The sequence below is a fragment of the Danio aesculapii genome, chromosome 9 (genome assembly GCF_903798145.1).
Source record: "Danio aesculapii chromosome 9, fDanAes4.1, whole genome shotgun sequence".
Taxonomy (NCBI): domain Eukaryota; kingdom Metazoa; phylum Chordata; class Actinopteri; order Cypriniformes; family Danionidae; genus Danio; species Danio aesculapii.
Genome location: NC_079443.1, coordinates 29,991,119 through 30,009,372, shown reverse-complemented (window position 1 = coordinate 30,009,372; position 18,254 = coordinate 29,991,119). Strand labels below are relative to the sequence as shown.

At 35.4% G+C, this 18,254-nt stretch overlaps 1 protein-coding gene and 1 long non-coding RNA gene across 6 annotated transcripts in view; both read left to right on the top strand.

Annotated features, from left to right (window-relative positions):
* Positions 1-18,254, top strand: part of epb41l5 (erythrocyte membrane protein band 4.1 like 5) — a 59,215-nt gene that overhangs the window by 21,493 nt on the left and 19,468 nt on the right. For 4 of the 5 annotated variants that reach the window (XM_056465405.1, XM_056465403.1, XM_056465401.1 and 1 more), the window contains exons 11-16: positions 2,342-2,432; positions 5,088-5,257; positions 8,092-8,198; positions 8,867-8,885; positions 10,133-10,172; positions 11,462-11,586. In XM_056465405.1, the coding sequence (XP_056321380.1) occupies positions 2,342-2,432; positions 5,088-5,257; positions 8,092-8,198; positions 8,867-8,885; positions 10,133-10,172; positions 11,462-11,586 (552 nt within the window). The remainder of the gene's footprint in view (positions 1-2,341; positions 2,433-5,087; positions 5,258-8,091; positions 8,199-8,866; positions 8,886-10,132; positions 10,173-11,461; positions 11,587-18,254) is intronic. The other variant, XM_056465404.1, reaches the window with a different exon arrangement.
* Positions 12,946-16,456, top strand: LOC130235034 (uncharacterized). The gene is made up of 2 exons (XR_008838354.1): positions 12,946-13,349; positions 16,042-16,456. It is a non-coding gene; the product is annotated as an uncharacterized LOC130235034 (long non-coding RNA).

Genomic DNA, 18,254 nt, shown 5'->3' with positions numbered 1-18,254 from the left:
CAATTGTTCTCCAGAAGATTAAAGTGGCTGAACAACACTTACTGCATATAACTCATTCGTAACAGCAAAATCTATATAAGCTTTGTGTGACTTAAATATTTTTAAAACTTACAGTAACATTACCTGTCTAAAAGAAATACTTCAGCCATGGTGTCATCCTTCCTCCAGCTTGCAAATGTTGTGAACGCACATCGGTGGATCTGCGTTAATGGGTGCACAGTTGTTCGAATCTACATTTGCTGACAGACAGTTTGGGCTATTTATCAGAATTAAGGCAATTGTCGGCCTAACAATATTTAATTGGACAAACATTTTTCAGTCGTATGCCTTACCTAGAATAAAAAAATACATATAAACACAGTTAGATAATTTTCTTCAATCAGTACTGTTGGAATGTGAAGAGACTTTCAACTAGTATAGCAAAAAAAGTTTCTGAAGACAAACACTTACTGCACCTTTAAAGCTGCAAGTTGTAACTTTTTTTTATTTGTTTAGAAATAACTACATTTATTTATTGAGCAAGTAATGATGAATCCATCTATAAACCATGTTTTTTTGTCTTATCTTGGATCACTAATGCCGAGTACAGTTTTCAAAGTAGTCGTGTCACAGATGTTCTTACACTGCATGACTATCTGGGGTAGTGTTTCGTTGCTGCAAGATGGATCCGCAACAGGGGGTTTCCCACTGCATGACATTAGTATACAATGTTTCCTCTAGGATTTTTTCCAGCTGTGGAGGCAGGCCTTTTTTACACAGATCTAGCAACTACCTGTGGCGTTATTTTAATAACAAATGTCGTGAGCGCAGTATTACAAGTCGAGATCACATTTATTTAATAGCCTATGAGCAAGCGAATCTCTTTGCTTGCACGCCGATTTCCCCTGCTCGTGCACAAAACTTCTTGCACGCCCCCTCAAATATACGCTGCTCAAGCGCAGATCTTCTTGTGCGCTCTCAAATAAACGCTGCTGAAGTGTGATTTAGTGCGTTTATATAATAAGTATGTCGCCAACATTTATTAGATTTGCTAGGAATATTTATGATTGTCTCCAATAGACATACAGGCTGGTATTAGTGCGTCCTGAAGTGAAACGGCTATTTGTCGTGTTTGCTGGCCTCACGCATCACGCACCTGTCTGTCAGCATGTATCCTTAAAGGGTTAAACAAATTACGCACAGCACTATTACGGTTACAGAAAAGTTTGCGCTGGTATAATTCACTTACCTTTTAATACGTTTTGGTACGATCATCACCTGCTATTAAAAAACATGACTGAATGTTTTGAATGAGAAGCTGCAATGTAGCCGTGGCGGGATCAATTTTGGCGTGGCGCCCTGTCATGGAAGAATGAATATAGCGGAAACCATGGAATAGGAAGAATCACCAACAACTTTGTCTCAGTCCTCAAGCTACGTCTCTCACAAACAAACACACGCAAGAAGTGACATGGAAACACGCGAGGTCACACATCTTTTGTTATTTACTACATAATGAGAAATAAGCCTTTAATGGGGTAGAAAATGCACTTATTTTGCTCTCCTGGCCTTTGAAGGGAATTAGCAATTTCTCCTCTACTTTTTTTTTTTTTTTAACCTGGTCGTGATTTTGCTCAGATGACAATTGCTCAACAGACACGGGTGCTCCTGCAAAATTTCCACTAGTTTTTCCTCCATTACTTGGGTCCAAATAGACTGAAACGAAGCCATTTTAACATCTCCAACCTCCTGCTGGCCTGCAGATACCCATACTAGTGGATGCTGCTCTCTCATTAGCTTTAGGTAATCGCAGATGTAATTTTCAATCAGATTTTGATCTAGCATCTTTGATAGTTCACACTGTGTGATTGTTACTCACGTGAACGAGCACTGATTTACCTGTGATTCCAGGCATTTGTCTGCGATTTCTTAAAACCTATCGGCAAGTCAAAATCGGGGCTAAAATCATGCAGTCTGCACTCTGCATAAGATTAGATACTATGGACAAATCCCTGCTCTTGAGTAGCCCAGTACAGGCTTGACTTTTAACAAACATTGTTCTTGAGACATCTTAAATATCTCTTATATTATGTGGGATAAGTAAAAGAAAACTCATAAAATTGCTGACACAAAATGTATTTTAAATTTGGAGGCAAAAGTAGCAAAGTAGAGACATTTCAAAATATTATATTGTTGATTTTAATTGTGCAGGTCTTAAAAATGCTTTTAGTTTTATTTATCACACTAAAATTTTACCCAAAGTTTGGCAACATCTTCAATATTTGACAACTGCTGGGTCATACCTCAATAAATGTAATAACAATGGCCATTTTATCTAAAGCAAACTGTTTTGTCTGCACAGGCCCAAGATCACACGTCTGGACTTCAAGAAGTGCAAACTCACCCTGGTGGTAGTGGAGGATGACGAACAGGTAATGCAGGAGACCGAAGAGGTAAAGACAAAGCTCAAACACGCATACAGTTTCACAAATCTTTACGGGTGATCAAAAATAATAGGCACACTCTTTGTTGTCTTGATTCTAACATAGTTTAAATCCCCTTTGAGCAAATCTGGGTGTTTGTAAACTAATGAATGTGTGCTTTTATGCATAACTAATAAGCTATAGTCTAAAGTGTATTAGGACATATTTATATTTAAACTACTAATACTGCGCTGCATGGGTTTCTGCCAGCTTGAAAATGATGTGAAGTTTGTGTCAGTCGATTCTGTTTATGTGTGAGAAATTGTGTGTGCGTGGATGTGTTCTTGTTAAGACTGTTGGCATCTTGCCAGCTTGAGTTAATAAATGACGATCTGCCTTCAGGCATGCCTGGCATCTGAGGCACTTCACGCTTTATAAAGTGCAGGAGCTTTGAATAGAAGAACAAATCCACCCATCACTCTTTTAAATTTGAACATATACTATGACAATGTAAATTCTGACACATGATTGAGTCAGACAGTCAGGTAAAGGTGTTTGGTAAAATGAGGCTTGATGCACTACATTAGGTTTATTGTTGAGGCTAGAAGTTTGTTCCAGGATTATTTAATCCAGTTGATCATGACCTGTGTTTGTCAAAGAACGGGATCCTTTTAGGCTGTTATTAATAGCAGGCTCAGGCTAGGGTTGGGAATTGAATTGATTTAGATTCTGGAATCGGATACTTGGATTAAGAATCGGATACTTATGCAATTTTAATATTGATACCTCATCAATTCTGTGCACACATTTATTATATTTTCACTTGCAATCTGGCAGGAACTTCACAGTTCACAAATGAGGTTATGGTTCAGATTTACAACTGACAGAGCCTCAGATAGAATTTAATTTGCTCAAATAGTAAAATGGAAATTAAATTGAGTCACTGTAGGTATCTGTTTTCTCTGTCACAGTAACAGACTATGTAATGGAGGCCAATACAAATAATACAGTTGTATTATATTGCAAAATGTAATAATCCAATTTACTATTACAACTATTACTGTCAAAAACAAATCTAAATGGAAACTCGCAGAGGATTGTGTGGAAATGCTCTACACGGGCAATAATTCAGATAAAGATATCATGAAAATTGGAAGAAAACAAGACATAAATATGCTGTCTCAAAAGGAAGCGTTTCATTGGCTCTTAAGTTGAACATGTTTAATGAACAGGATGTTCTCAATGTCTTGGAGCTGCTCTGTTTGCCATAAACCTCTTATCTTTTCCAACCACAGCAACACCCTGCTTCACAAAAACTTCATCTCTGCAGGTGTTGTGAGTCGCTTTAAAAATAGATTTGGAAAACAGCTTTCCTAAACTTGAAGAATTATAATACAATTAATAAAAACCTACGGATGTCATGTGAATTAAAAGGTATATGCTCCGCTTTTATGTGTTAATGTTAGTACTATGATTTGTACTGGAAAGTAAATGTAACAATTGTTATTAATTAATCAATTACATTATTATTATCTTTATGTTGATATATTACATGTTTTGGCCATTTTTCCACACTGTAATCAATCCCAGCAAACTTTTTTAAGAAACAGAAAAAAAAACAACAATGTAAATCACAACTGCAGTAAATCACAGCTACATGTAAATTAGTTGCACGTTTTCTGCAGATCACAGCCATAATTGAGGATGCTTTCACATCTGTAGATTGATTGTTTTATTCCGAAACAGGGATTCAAATCGTTACAATGTTTATTTTTGTTCTTGGTGCGGTTCACTTTCACACAACAAAGTTTCTAAACACCCCAAAACAGTTAAAACAATTGGTCAGAGTTTCAGGGTTTATTTTTCAGAGTCCCACGAAATCCGCTCTGTTGTCATGCGTCCTTATTTTAATTTGATGATTATTTTAATATGATGATAAGCAATAAGACATTATAAGCGAGACTGCAGTTAGATCATGAAGCAGATACAACCTTTCTTCCGAGGTGTCAATGCAAATGAACAAATGAATGAAACATTAGACCTAATACAAAATATTGTAAGATTAAAATACAGAAAAAATATCAGATCGTAATTTCAGTTAATTTTCCTAATAGATAAACAGCTGTCCATTAGTAGTTCAGCATGCTTTCACTTTCGTATTCGACATGAAATGCTCATTTACAGGTAGGAATGATATCCCGCCCTACTTACCATTCTCTCTTCATATAGCCGTATATATATATATATGGCTATTACATAACCATAATGCACTTAGATATGGCCTTAGTGTGTGGGTTGGTATTGCTTTTTCACTACAATCGATCTGCTCCAGAGTTCGTTTCAATCGAGCCAAGACCACCTCATTGGCGCCGATCCGAGCATGATTGCTGACGTGAGTTGCAAAACAAACGTCTAGGTGTGAAAAGCACCCTGAACCTGTGTAATAACTAGCAGACTGGTTAGGTTTGGCAGTATGACGAAAGAGCAGTTAGTGTACCTTTAAGGGGTAACGCAAATAAGCTTCATTTATCTAATCTAGACTTTTGATAAAGCTTTTCTAAATGTTCCCAAAAGTCTTTATATTTGTTTGTCATCTTCATTTCTCATTTCTTTTTATGTGGTTGTTTTGTCACAGCAAAGCATAAATGACAATTTTTTGCCCTTACATTTTGACCTTTGCTGTAGGGGAAAGAGCAGGAGCACACATTTGTCTTCCGCATGGACCATCCAAAGGCCTGCAAGCATCTGTGGAAGTGTGCCGTAGAGCACCATGCTTTCTTCCGCCTGCGTGGCCCCGTCCAAAAGAGCTCCGCTCGCTCGGGGTTCATTCGCATGGGCTCGCGTTTCAGATACAGGTGCGTTAAAGTTGATTCATCTAAAAACTATTCAGTAACTTGGTTTTGTTGAAAATAGCCATGTTTTCACCAATGTTTAGGTGTTTCCTTTTCAATAATTTTATGCAATTCTGCTGGATAAATAGAATTTGAAGGTTGAGTTTGAAGGCTTCAGTATGCATTAGAGTAATTTGAGTAATGTGTAATGCCTGTGGTTCTCTTTTGGGATTTGGTATAATCAGAATCAGTTTTATTGCCAAATGTGCTTCACACACACAAAAAATTTGTTTTGGCTACAGAAGCTTCCAGTGTACATAAAGTGACAAGTGACAACACAAAATAAATATGAAAAAATAGAGACGATAAACATTGAACAGAGATGCAATTAGTCAAAAAATCTGGATGTTGAATTGTGTGTACAGATTTGTCCTAAATATACAGGTTATAAGGTGCTGTGTACAAATGCGAATGGAGAAGGTATTGCATTGTATATTGATTTAAGGTGCTGTGTACAAGTGCGTATGAGAAAGTATTGCACATATTTATTGCACAGTAGGGGAATATTTAACTGTTCATAAGGTTGATAGCCTGAGGAAAGAAACTTTTCCTGTGTCTGGCTGTTTTTGTGCTTGGTGCTCTGAAGCGCCAAACAGATGGTAACAGTTCGAAAAGGAAGTGTGCTGGGTGTGAGGCGTCCAGAGTGATTTTGCGAGCCCTTTTACTCACTCTGGAAGAGTACAGTTCTTAAAGTGTAGGAAGGGTAGTGCATTCAAGTGATTCGTTCAGCAGTCCGGACTATTCGCTGTAGTCTATGGAGGTCAGTTTTGGCAGCTGAGCTGAACCAGACGGTGATTGAACTGCAGAGGATGGATTGGATGACAGCTGAGTAGAACTGTACGAGCAGCTCCTGTGGCTGGTTGAACTTCCTCAGCTGACGAAGGAAGTACAGTCTCTGCTGGGCTTTCTTCACAATAGAGTCTATGTGAATGTCCCACTTCAGATCCTGGGAGATGGTGGTGCCCAGAAACTCATAATCGTTACATGGGGTCAGTTATACCTGTTTTTTACTGCCAAATAGTGCTCTTACCTGGTACACATGATGTACGGCAGAAAGTTGCGATTGGTGTCATTCTGACTTGAAAAAGAAAGCTGTGTAAGTCATTAGGTGTGTGCAGTATGTTGATTTTTGATCATGGACAATTAAAATGTCTTGGAAATCGAAGGAATATCGTATTATCATGCTCATTGTAACCGCTGCCTTTCTGGTGCCTCTGTCTCAATATAGCTGTTTTACAACACCACATAAATTCACATCCAATATCACAACACTTTATTTACGGCAGTCACGGCACTTATTCATATCGACGATAGTTTCATTTGTCTTAAAGCCTTGAGGGTTGAACATGAAAACAAAATGCAGGGAAGAATTTGGTATTAGAGCGCACACACTGGAGGAGAGCTATATGAACGTGCCACTACAAAGCATTTCAAACTGTGCAAAATTACAAGATTAAGCTATCTTTAAAGTTTGATCGTGTCAAAGCTGTCAAAACCATAAATTACTTACATATAAACACATTTGGTTACTGTGTTTAAACTGAAGGAAAACTGTTAATACAAAAACAGATGCATGATCTGTGCAGGTCTTAAAGGGCCAGCAGACTAATAGACACAGGCTGCTGCTTGCTTCACTCTAAAATGTTTATTCTATCAATATCTGCTCCCTCTGATGATGTCCCTAATCTGTATTAATTTATTACTATCCATTTAATGTTAATAAAACAACAAAACATTTGAAAGCATCGTGTTAAAATCGTGAATCGTGATTTTCTTGGAAAAAAATCGTTATATGATATTTTTGCCGTAAGGGCCACCTCTATGAGTAATTTGCATATTGAGTCTTTTGCGAAGTCAAGTTTCAAATTTAGACACGGCAAAAGCATGCAAATAGAGAAACGTTTGTCTGTCATGCTTTACACACAGCCTAGTAAACAACAATAGAAGACACACCGCAGATTCTGTTCTTGCTTAGAATGTGGCTCTTTGTCAAAAGAAGCATTATTTGAGCTCAGGTCGACCATGTTTCATTGCTGTGCACCATCATTATATAGTTATGGTGTTGTGTTTTGGATGTGCGTTTAAAAATGCCACTCCTGTGTTGTCATTTCCTTGTCTCGTTGCATGCGATGGTGAAGATTCTCTTTAAACCAATAGCGTTCAGCAGTGAGTCTAGCTCCACCCTTTTGATCTTGTACTTTTATGCTAAGGGTGTAAAGGGAACCAAAAATGGCCTACTAAATTTTATTTTCTTTGAGACGAGACTTCCTGTTTTTTATAGGCCCCTCAACAATAGCTGCTGTCAAGTTGTAAATTTTAGTATGGTTTACTCCAAACACTGTGTGTGTGTGTGTTGGCTGTTCTTTGGAATTGCATCTTATCTCCAGCTGCCAGCCCAAAGCCTTGACGATTTCCAGTTCAGCTCCCTACTGGTCAGGTTTTTTTGTTTGCCTACACTTATTTTAGCACTTATCCTAGCTATCCAGAATTAGCCTTTTTTTGTTTACATCAATGAATGTACTTATCTTTGATTTCACCTGCATGTCTGATTGTCTCTTTGTTGTTGTTGTGAATTTGTTTGCCAATGCTGGTCGGTCTGCTTATCCTCTAATGAACAGCGGCATTATACTTTCTGATACTGTTTGACTTTCATTACTCTAAGCCTATAAAAGTAAATATCTGCAGTCTTATCGTGTAAGCAGGGATTTATCATCAAGGTTTTAAAGGTGTGTGTGTGTGTGTATCTGACGTTGATTTTATTTTTTTTTTTTTTTCCTTTTTTCTCTATTTGTTTAAAGTGGGAAGACAGAATATCAGACAACGAAGGCAAATAAAGCTAGAAGGTCTGCCTCATTTGAAAGAAGACCAAGCCGTCGTTACTCTAGAAGGACCATGCTGAACAGAGGTGAGGAACTGACCTGCTTAGGGTTAGGAATATAAATGTATATTGATCTCAGACCTATAGTATCTGTTTGTTTGCTTGTCTGTCTGTCATTGGCAGTTCATGCCAGCCACTTTAAGATTGAACCCCTACTCTCTCTATCTGTCTATCTGACTGTTTATCTATCTTTCTAGCTGGTTGTTGTTTTATTTATCTATTGTGCTGATGCTCTCTCATTCCGTCATTTTGTTTGTATGTTCTTCTATCATATAAATATAAATATATATATATATATATATATATATATATATATATATATATATATATATATATATATATATATATATATATATATATATATATATATATATATATATATATATATATATATATATATATATTTTTTTTTTTTTTTTATTTAATATTTTTATTAGATTTTTTTTTTTTTTGACAATGCAATTTTTTTGTACCAGCAGTTATTATTCAGTAAATCAGTCATCACTCTGATGTCCTCATGCAGTACTTTAAGTCCCTTTTACATATTTTAAAACAATTATAATGTAGTCAGCCTTCATTTTGAAGCACTTTCTTTCATGCACAGTCGACTTTTGCTTTACTGTTTTGAGTCCTATGTTGAGTTTTATGTGATTTTTCATAATAACATGCTCATTCTTTTGTTTATATCCCTGCAGGTCCCAACAAATCCTCAGAGTAAGTATTTTACATTCCTGCATTGTGCAGTGGATTTCTTATGGTTCTCTTACAGTGATAAAGGGACTTCCAGTTTCAGCGTCAGTCATAAAGTATATGTCATTTGAAAGCACAACGCTGTTCAGAGCTGCTCACAGTTTTATGAATTCAATTGTGTTACTGAATTAGAGTATAGTGTTACTGTGGATGAGTTTAGTTATTGTTTATAAAGATGAAATGGTTTAATGGCCACATTAATGTATAGGCTTGTCACAGCAAGTAATTTTTGTTGTGCGATATATTCACGTTAAAATTCTTGCGATAAGTGATAATATTGTCATTTTATCCCACTGTGTTTATAGAATGATTATACAACTGCATATAAATAGGTATAAACAATTTCAAAGGGTAAAATGACATGTAAATGTCTTTGTAAAATGGCTTTTAAATGTCTTTTTTTGAATCTTAAATTTTCTGGAAGTGGACTGCAGCTGTATAACAGAGCTCATTTGGACAATTTCTTCCAAACCGGCAGTAATTTTCAAGTGTAAACTCATCTTTTCATCACCTATTAGTAAGCAGTGTTTGTGAAGGAGTTTTCTGAACATACTGACGCCTCCAATAGACATTAGATAATCAGATGTTGATTTTAAAATATTATTCAGGTCATATCCATGTATTCCATAATACTGATTGTGACAGGCCTATGTTTGTGTAATTTAGAATAAAAAATTTTAATCTAAACCTTATAAAGTAAATTTGTTTTACATAAATGCTGTCAAACCATAAATATTGTTTTATTTAAACCATGGTTTGAATGTAATCTAAGAAATGAAGCACTACTTCAACTTTTTAAATTCATTGTTATTCTACAGGCTAAATGCATGACTGGTCTGTCAGCTTAAGGATATGCTGTTACACTGAGTGTTCTGCTTTAGTTTTATAAGTACCTTCTTAGACTGTGATTCAGCTGGTGTTAAAGGCACAAACGTGAACATCATGTGCTGCTGCTTTTGTAGTGCTGATTTACAGGGATTTTTTTACGATTCATGCTGTGACTAAGCATTAATGCTTAACAAGTATGATTGTTTGACTAATTTCTATTTTAAGGATTTGGTCACATGCTAAAAATGACATCAGGAATTTCTCACTCTGAACCTTTGAGTCACCATGTCTGTTCACCTGTATGAAGGAGCAATTTTTTTTTGCCTTCATTGAGCATTTTAAGTCCGGTTCTGATCTTGCTTACTTTTTTTGTCTTTCTACAGTAACCACAATAACGGTGTGAGCCCAAGTATAGAAAAAAAGGTATTACATTCTTAAAGATGTCTTACAAGTATACTTTTTATTACATTTAAGATTAAATCTAATGTTGTTATTTTGTTTGGTTTAATCTTTCAAAATGAATGTCAAGTCATATTTTACTTGTAAGTAAACTTATTTGGGAAAATATGCTTTGCTTGAAATCTATTTTAAATTGTGTATTAATAATTAATACAATTAATAATAATGATAATAATAATAATTGTACCAAATCATAATATTAGGAAAATATCTGAAGAATAATGGGACACTGAGGGTTGGGGTAATTAGTATTTAGAAATTCAATTTTATCACAGGAAAAAATATTTAAAATATTATGTATACTATTCATTATTATGAAACTAATATAATATAATATTAAAAATATGTATAAAATGGGAAAACGGTTAATTTAACTGTATATCGTTTTTGTAAAATATTCATATTTTACAATATATGAATGTTAATGTATGTTAAAACAGTGTTATGTAAATATAATATATACATTTATGAATATAATAAACATTTTAATGTATCTTTGATCTAATAAATGTCTAGTTGATTAGCTTATGATACTTTTTAAAATAAACTCTGTGTACCCGGTATTGGGTCCATGACGTCATTTACTTCCACATTCTTTAAATTTTAAAGGTCTGTACTGGTCCAGTACCCCCATAAGTGGTTCTGTTCTTTCATCAGTTGGAATTGGATAAATTGTGTATAGATTGTGTATAGATTGTGATGAGACATTTTTCTTTTTTCCTATGATTACTGACATGAGCAGGAATCACCAAAATCAATAACAGCAACCTAGACCACACAGACCACTTTCAAAATTTAGGTTTACAAACAAAAAAGGCGCCTTTTTTTTTAGGGGTTTATTAAAATACGAACAACATATACAATTATTTAATCACTTTTGCCAGTGTTATAATAATTCAAAGGGTTTTCTTTAAAATGATACCAAACTTTTGCATTTACACCTCTGCATGTGGATTTAGGAAGCTTTTGAATTTAGGTAGGCAAAATCCAGGCGGAAAGCCCAAAATAGCACTTGACTTTAAGCGATTAAATATTCTACCAACATCACAATGATATAAATAAATGTTAAATAAGTCAACCAAATAAACCAACTTGACTTAAACATCCACAATTAATTTTTCGCAATGAATCAGCAAGTTAACACTTCACTTCTCTAATCAGTTCAATCTTTTTGATGATTCATTTAGCATGTTTAGTTACCAATGCTTTGTTTTTTTGGTACCTAAATGCATCCCACATGCATATTTCCATAGCCCACCCATACACGTCCTCCCTGGTCTGGTATGCCTGTGGTCAGCAGTCCGCCCTCTGCGCCAGGCCCCATGGAGATCGAAACCCTTCCTAGGAGTCCCGGTGGCAGCCAATCGGACAAGAGGAGGTGAGCTTCTCACAATTTTAATGCAATAAGACCTCTAAGCAGGTTAATCTGATGTCCTGCTGTTACTCCAGGCCCCCACGCAGCCAGTTAGCATGACATTAGCTGAATGTGACGCTTATATAAATGCTTTATTTCTGCTGTTTTGCTGCTGCTGATGTGTCGGTGAGCTGGTGTCAGGTTATGGTGCTGGTTGGTGACTGGTGCTTAAGGTGCTTCGTGCTGTTTAGCTTTGACGTAGAGCAGATGGCCGCTTCAGCACTGGAGAAAATGCCTGCTGCGCTCGCTGACAACAACAAACTCTCTCCCGTCTTTCTCTTCTACTCCTTTCTCCCGAGGCTGTCTTTGGGGTTATTGCGCTGTGCGGAGCTTTGCCTTTAAACTTGAAATATTGAAAAGAAATTAAATAAGAGACCCGTGGGGATTATCGTGTGAGTGTTGGGGATGTTTTTCTGACTTATGAAAATGTTGATCCTCCTTCTTTAACGTTCTAAACTTTAAACTTTGTTCTAGTCTGATGTTCTGAAACCCAAGTGGCCTTTTCATAAGGCAAGGTATGTACGCTCTTGTTTTTAAGCCCTCGCTTCAACCAATCAGTACATTTCTGAGGGAGTCCTCATGATTGGCTTGGGAGCAGTTGTTTATTGTTTTTCTTTAGCTGGGCAAATCAGTATCTCCATCAGTTCTGCTATTGCTTGATTCTAGTCCAAACCAAACAACCTAATCAGTAGGGCAGACCTGTGATCTCAGCTGGGTCGGTAGAGGTGGGGTGTAACGGCAAGCTGAAGCAGTGGGCTTGGTTTTATTTATTTTTTTATTTTTTCCTTGACCTCTCTTTTGTCAAACCTGAAACTAATGCAGGTGATTTCACTGCTGGTGCCTTTGCTTGGCAAATTCAAGATGGAATCAACAGGCAGATGGACAAACCGCTGGTGGCCATTTTTCACTTTTGTTGTTCTATGATTCAACTATTCTTCTTTTGTATTAATCCTCCTCACTAACCAGACTGCTAAAGGCCCATGTATTAGGGCTGGGCGATATTTGCAAAAAAAAATCACGATTTCATGTTTCATATGATTCGATATAGATAATTCTTGAATATATTTTAACAATCTATTTAGGAATATTAGGATTTTTAAATTTTATTTAACACTTTATTTTAATTGACCAACATTACTAAGGCAAATAGTTTAAATAGTCAAAAACAAAAATATTTAAACAAAACATCTGATCTCTTCATAGTAATATAAACATAAGTGTTAAAGATACTCTTAAACTTAATAATGAAATGTTACAAAGTGTGTGCAATGGTAAAGCGTAAATACTAAACAATCAAAGCAAACTTTAAGGTTTGAATAATAATGATACAGTAAACCTTAATGGAAGTTGAATGACTATATTAGCCCCTATGCTAAATATGCTTTCAGATGGGGAGCTAGTGGCTGGGATACACAAGAAAAGAAACCAAAAAGCCACTCTGGCGACATCCTTAAATCCTATTTTTATTTACAATCGCTTCACTGCTGCTAGCCATGGCACTCATTTTCGCATGTCTTGTTATTCTGACCTGAAGTGACAAGTATGCGCATGGATTCCTTGACCATTTACAATGGATTTTACGCTTGTGTTCCCCTGGCGTCTCTCGTAACTAGGTGACCATCAAGCATTTGCTCAGTGGATGACAAACGGAGAAACCATTGCTGCAGCTCTGATACAAGTTTATGGAGAAAAGCGCTGCAGTATTTGGGTGCGCTGTATTGTGTGAGGTAATTACTCTGCTATTGCTGAAATGTATTCCATACGAAGTGTGAAGCAGATTGGTTAGTTCTACTTGCATGAATTGCTGTGCCCTCCCAGCATTCGGAAAAGTTAAAATGTTTTCAACTAGGTGCGGCTGGAAAATGCTTGCACAACGTTTGCGCGTAACTCCCAGATGCATGTCGTGCAAGTCACGTGCTTCCTTTGGAAATGACAAAGTGTCACCCTAAGCTTATTGGCATTGCTTCCAGGGTGCTCAGCAGCCACATTTTGATAGAACTATAGAACTACACACCGAATCTTTTTTTTTTTTTTTTTTTTTATCGATATTGACAATGGTGTTCAGTCAATAAATATCAATACCGAATTTATCGCCCAGCCTTACCATGTATACTTCTTTTTCCACATTCTAGTCCATCTTGTGCACAGCACACTGAGCAGTGGTTTAGTGCAGATGGATGGATTGGATGCATGTGCAGTACCCACCTAGTAGACTCGGTTCTTTTTCATCATTTAACTGCATCTGCTCAGACTAAACAATAAATAAATTTGGCTTTGCGCATATATCCAACCACACTTCTGATGATGATAAATAGCATCATAAACACAATGTGCAGACCAAGTATACTTTGTGGTTTAAATTATTTAATAAACTAAAACAAACTTTCTTGCTTTATGATTTTGCTTAATCAAATATTTTGAATAGATTGAGGTCAAATCTGTATCACAATCTGCTCCCCTGTGACACTGCTTTCTCACTAACATCCTCCCATCATTTTCCTATTTACATTTCCACATTTTCCATGCAACGTCATTTCAAAATGTATTGACTTGACTAATATATGAATTTATTACTAATAATAATAGAATATTGCCAGTCATTTAAAATATACATTTTAGTTATTAATTTAGTATAGCAATATAGCGTAAATCAAACATTATTGTAATATTTATAAAATAAATGCTGGGCGATATGGCAAAAATGCAATCTCTGTAATTATTTTCTATTTTAAACAGTAACGATATACATTTCGATATAAGTTCTTAATGCTTCCACTTTTAAAAGAGTATCCCAACCATGACTGAAGGCAGATACTGCTGGTGGGAAAGTGAAATGAGCATGCTAAACATTACTGGGTGACGCAGCATGACCTATTTTCAACCAATAATTTTCAGAAACCAAAAATTTGACTAATGTCTAATATCAAAACAATTATAGATTCCTGTTGTTGCATATTTCTGCTGTGTGATTGGCTCTTAGGATCAATATCGAGTAAGAATGTCCAGAGCTCATCATCGTTATTGGCATAAATTTTATTACGATTCACTATTATATTGTTTATCGGCCCAGCCCTACTTTTTCATATGAAGTAACTCAGGAACACAGGGTTGTGACAAATTACTCATTGTGCATTTAGTCAGTTTAACTGAACATGCAAAACCAAATTAAAATGCTAATTTAAATAAATTAAAAGCAAAATGATTTGCAAATCTGATATCTCAGGTGTTTGTTGTTGAATACAACGAGGACAGGAGATCTGTAGGTCCTCTAAAGATGCAAATGACTTATTTTGTCTACAATAAAATACATATACCAGGGTTGCTGCGGGGTCTTAATCTCAAAATCGAAATTTTAGGCCTTAAAAAGTCTTAACTTTATTTAAAAAGGTCATTTTTAACTCTATCATAATGGTTTAATTATTTTCCTTACAATAACATTTGTTTAAAAGTTCTTCATGTCCATTTACTGCTAAGGACACCAACCTCAACAGATTGCTGTGCATAGATTTAGTTTATTATAGTTTTTAAAATATTTGTTCATTTCTTTATTTAAAAGAAAGTTTATTTTGGAAAAACATGTATGGATAAAAGTAGAGCTTGCTTGTTTTTACACAATATTTAAAATATTTTTCTAAGAAATATCTAAAATATTTTATTTTTTATTTATTATTGTATTATTACATTTATTAAATAAATCAAAAATAAATTCGATAGGACAAATGAAAATCTTTTCCATCTGGGCCATTTGAAAAATTCCTTAACCTTTATCCCTTTATGAGTCTAAAATTTCATTCATCATGGTCTTAAAAATGTCTTAAAGTCTTAAATTCAACTTTGTGAAACCTGCAGAAACCCTGATAAACACTTTTGCAGTATAGAATTTTGATCCATCTGTCCTCTCTGGCAGTAAGCTAGTGAGAAGCCTTCATGTTAACTTTTGTATTACTCTAATTATAGGCTATTATTTAATTGCATGACTGGAATTTGACCATTGAACAGCATCACAATTTAATACTTTTTTTCTCTGATCCATTTGCTGTCAAATTAGAAATTGAGGTATTCAAAAGTACTATAATCAAACAGGCTGTAGATGGGATATGGTTGATCTATCAAACTGTATTTAGTTGGCAGAACTCATAACATTCAGTAAAGTATTGAAATTATACTTTATTCTTGAACAAGTGAATCTTGAATCACTCTTCCCTACTAATTCATTTCTCTATAAACATTATCGACCTTAAAACATCTTCATTCTCCAATGCATCCTCTGGCTTCGCTCCTTCAGTTTTGACCTCTTTCTTTTGCCTTGTGTTCTGCACACTGTTGCCTATACACTTTTCTGACTTGGATACATCAGACTCCACAATTTTCTGTCGCCTCATGTTAACACTCCCCCTCCTCCTCCGCTGACCCATCCAGGCTTCACTCCCCAACTCAGTCCCACCACTGACACCAGAGTGACCGTCAGGCACCTCCTCTCAGACATGGACCGCCGCATTCCTCAGACACAAACTGAGTGCCAAGGAGCGCCTGGATGAAAGATATCCACCGAAACTACCTTGGCGAAAATCCTTTCTTCATTTTCAGCACAGAAAGATTCCTCTCTGAGACTGAAACCAGCCAGAGTGATGAGATAACCTTCATGGGAGGAGCCTGAATAACTTGCTGTGGCTGTGCTTGCAATAAGACGGACTCTGTCAATACTCAACCAGCTTTGCCACCCAGTATATCCTGTTTTAGATATTTATTTGTTGTTGAATTTCTGCCTTAATCCTCATAACCACATTTGATTGTTTGAAACTATATTAAAAAGTTAATAGCTGCTTTTCACAAATTTGTTAACTCTTATAATCATTTTAGCAAAAGGAGGGTTTTATGTTGGACAAAATGCTGTTTGTCCATTTCAAGACATGCTCTGTAAAACCCAACAGTCAGCTTTATCAAATGAAATGAGTGTAGTTAACTCAAAATTTACTGAAAGTTAATTCTACTTATTTAAAGAGAGTTTGGAACTCAGTGTTGAAGGTAATGAGTTAAATAAATACCTCATTACTTCAACTTAAATGGAGCAAGTTCACAGTACTCAAATTGATTCGTTTTTTTTTTTACTCAAATGGTTTATTGCAATCTGTTTCCTCAAGCGGTTTGAGTTGATTTAACTTATTGGGCTCAAATTGCTTCTCTTACTCAAATGGATTAAGTTCACTGTACTCATTAGTATTAGTTTTTGAACTTAAATGGTTTGTTGCAATCGGTTTCCTCAAATGGTTTGAGTTACCTTAACTTTTTGGGTTTTACAGTGTACCTCGGGTTTTTAGCGACATTTGATGCCATTCACTACACTCTTGCTTATTTAAGTTAAACACCAACTTTCAAAGTGTTTCATAAGCTATAAAGAAATAGAACAGTGTTTATTTGTAGTAATAAAAAGTAATGATTTTTAATTATCGGAATGATCTGAAATAGTATTTTTAAACATGCACGCATTCACTTTTAATTGCATGCCTATTATGTTGAAACCCAAAAGGTTTCTTGTCTTGCCACAATCAGCTAGCATTTGTATGATCTTCATAATTGATATATTTTCACTTCAAACAGGTAAAAAAAAGCTTAGATTAATGGTTTGCATTTTTAATAAATGTCAAAATCTCAATATTGAATTTGAAGACATTGGTAATATTGGAGAGATTTGAGGATTTGGTTGAGATTGAGATGCTGAACTTACTCGTAATTGTGCTCTGATAGTGATGGTAATATTATAAGGTCAAAATCGAACCATATGAAGTTCCAAAAGTTAATGAAATGTTTTTTTTTTTCTTGAAATATCAAGAGAGTTTATATCATTTCAGCAATTAGGGCAAAGACTATACTGTAGCATACACAAGAAGTGTCACTCAATGCGTTTTGATTGGGGAAAAGTTTAACAGTCAATATGGTGAATGAAGCCCCGCCTTCTAGTACAGGAGTCATTCATCGATCGCTACAGACTCAAGATTCTCCGGGCGAGGGGCTCGGACCAGACGTGAGTTACTGCAGATTTTGTGTGATTCAGATGTCAGAAATGAAACTAAGGAGATGGTTGTTGTTTAATTTTATTGGTGATTCCTAATATGAAATTTAATCATAAGCTTGGCAAGCAATTTTGGAGAATTTGACGTTTCCCCATTCAGACAGAATGCCCGAGAAGTGTTTGAACGCTGAGTGAAAGGATTTGCCTTAAAGGGACTTTGATTAGAGATCCATCCATGTTAGAGATGTACTGTAGGTTCTGTTGCTAAATACCTCATGTAATAATAATTTTTAGTGACCATTTATGCATTTATAGGTTAATTTCATTTGGGAAACGAAAACCAATTAAAACCAAAGTTTTTGATTAGTTTTCATTTGTTTTTTGTTGATTTTTACACACACACACGTACACACACGCACACACACACACACACACACACACACACACATATATATATTGAATATCATTTAAATATACAGTTACAGTATCATTAAATGAAATGCCTTTTTGGTGAAATTTATGAAATGTTTTCTGTAAATTACATTTATTTTTCTTCTTACGAGCATTTCATTTGTGTGTTTAAACAAAAGTTATGTAAAGTGCTGTTAAAGTTCTATATTTT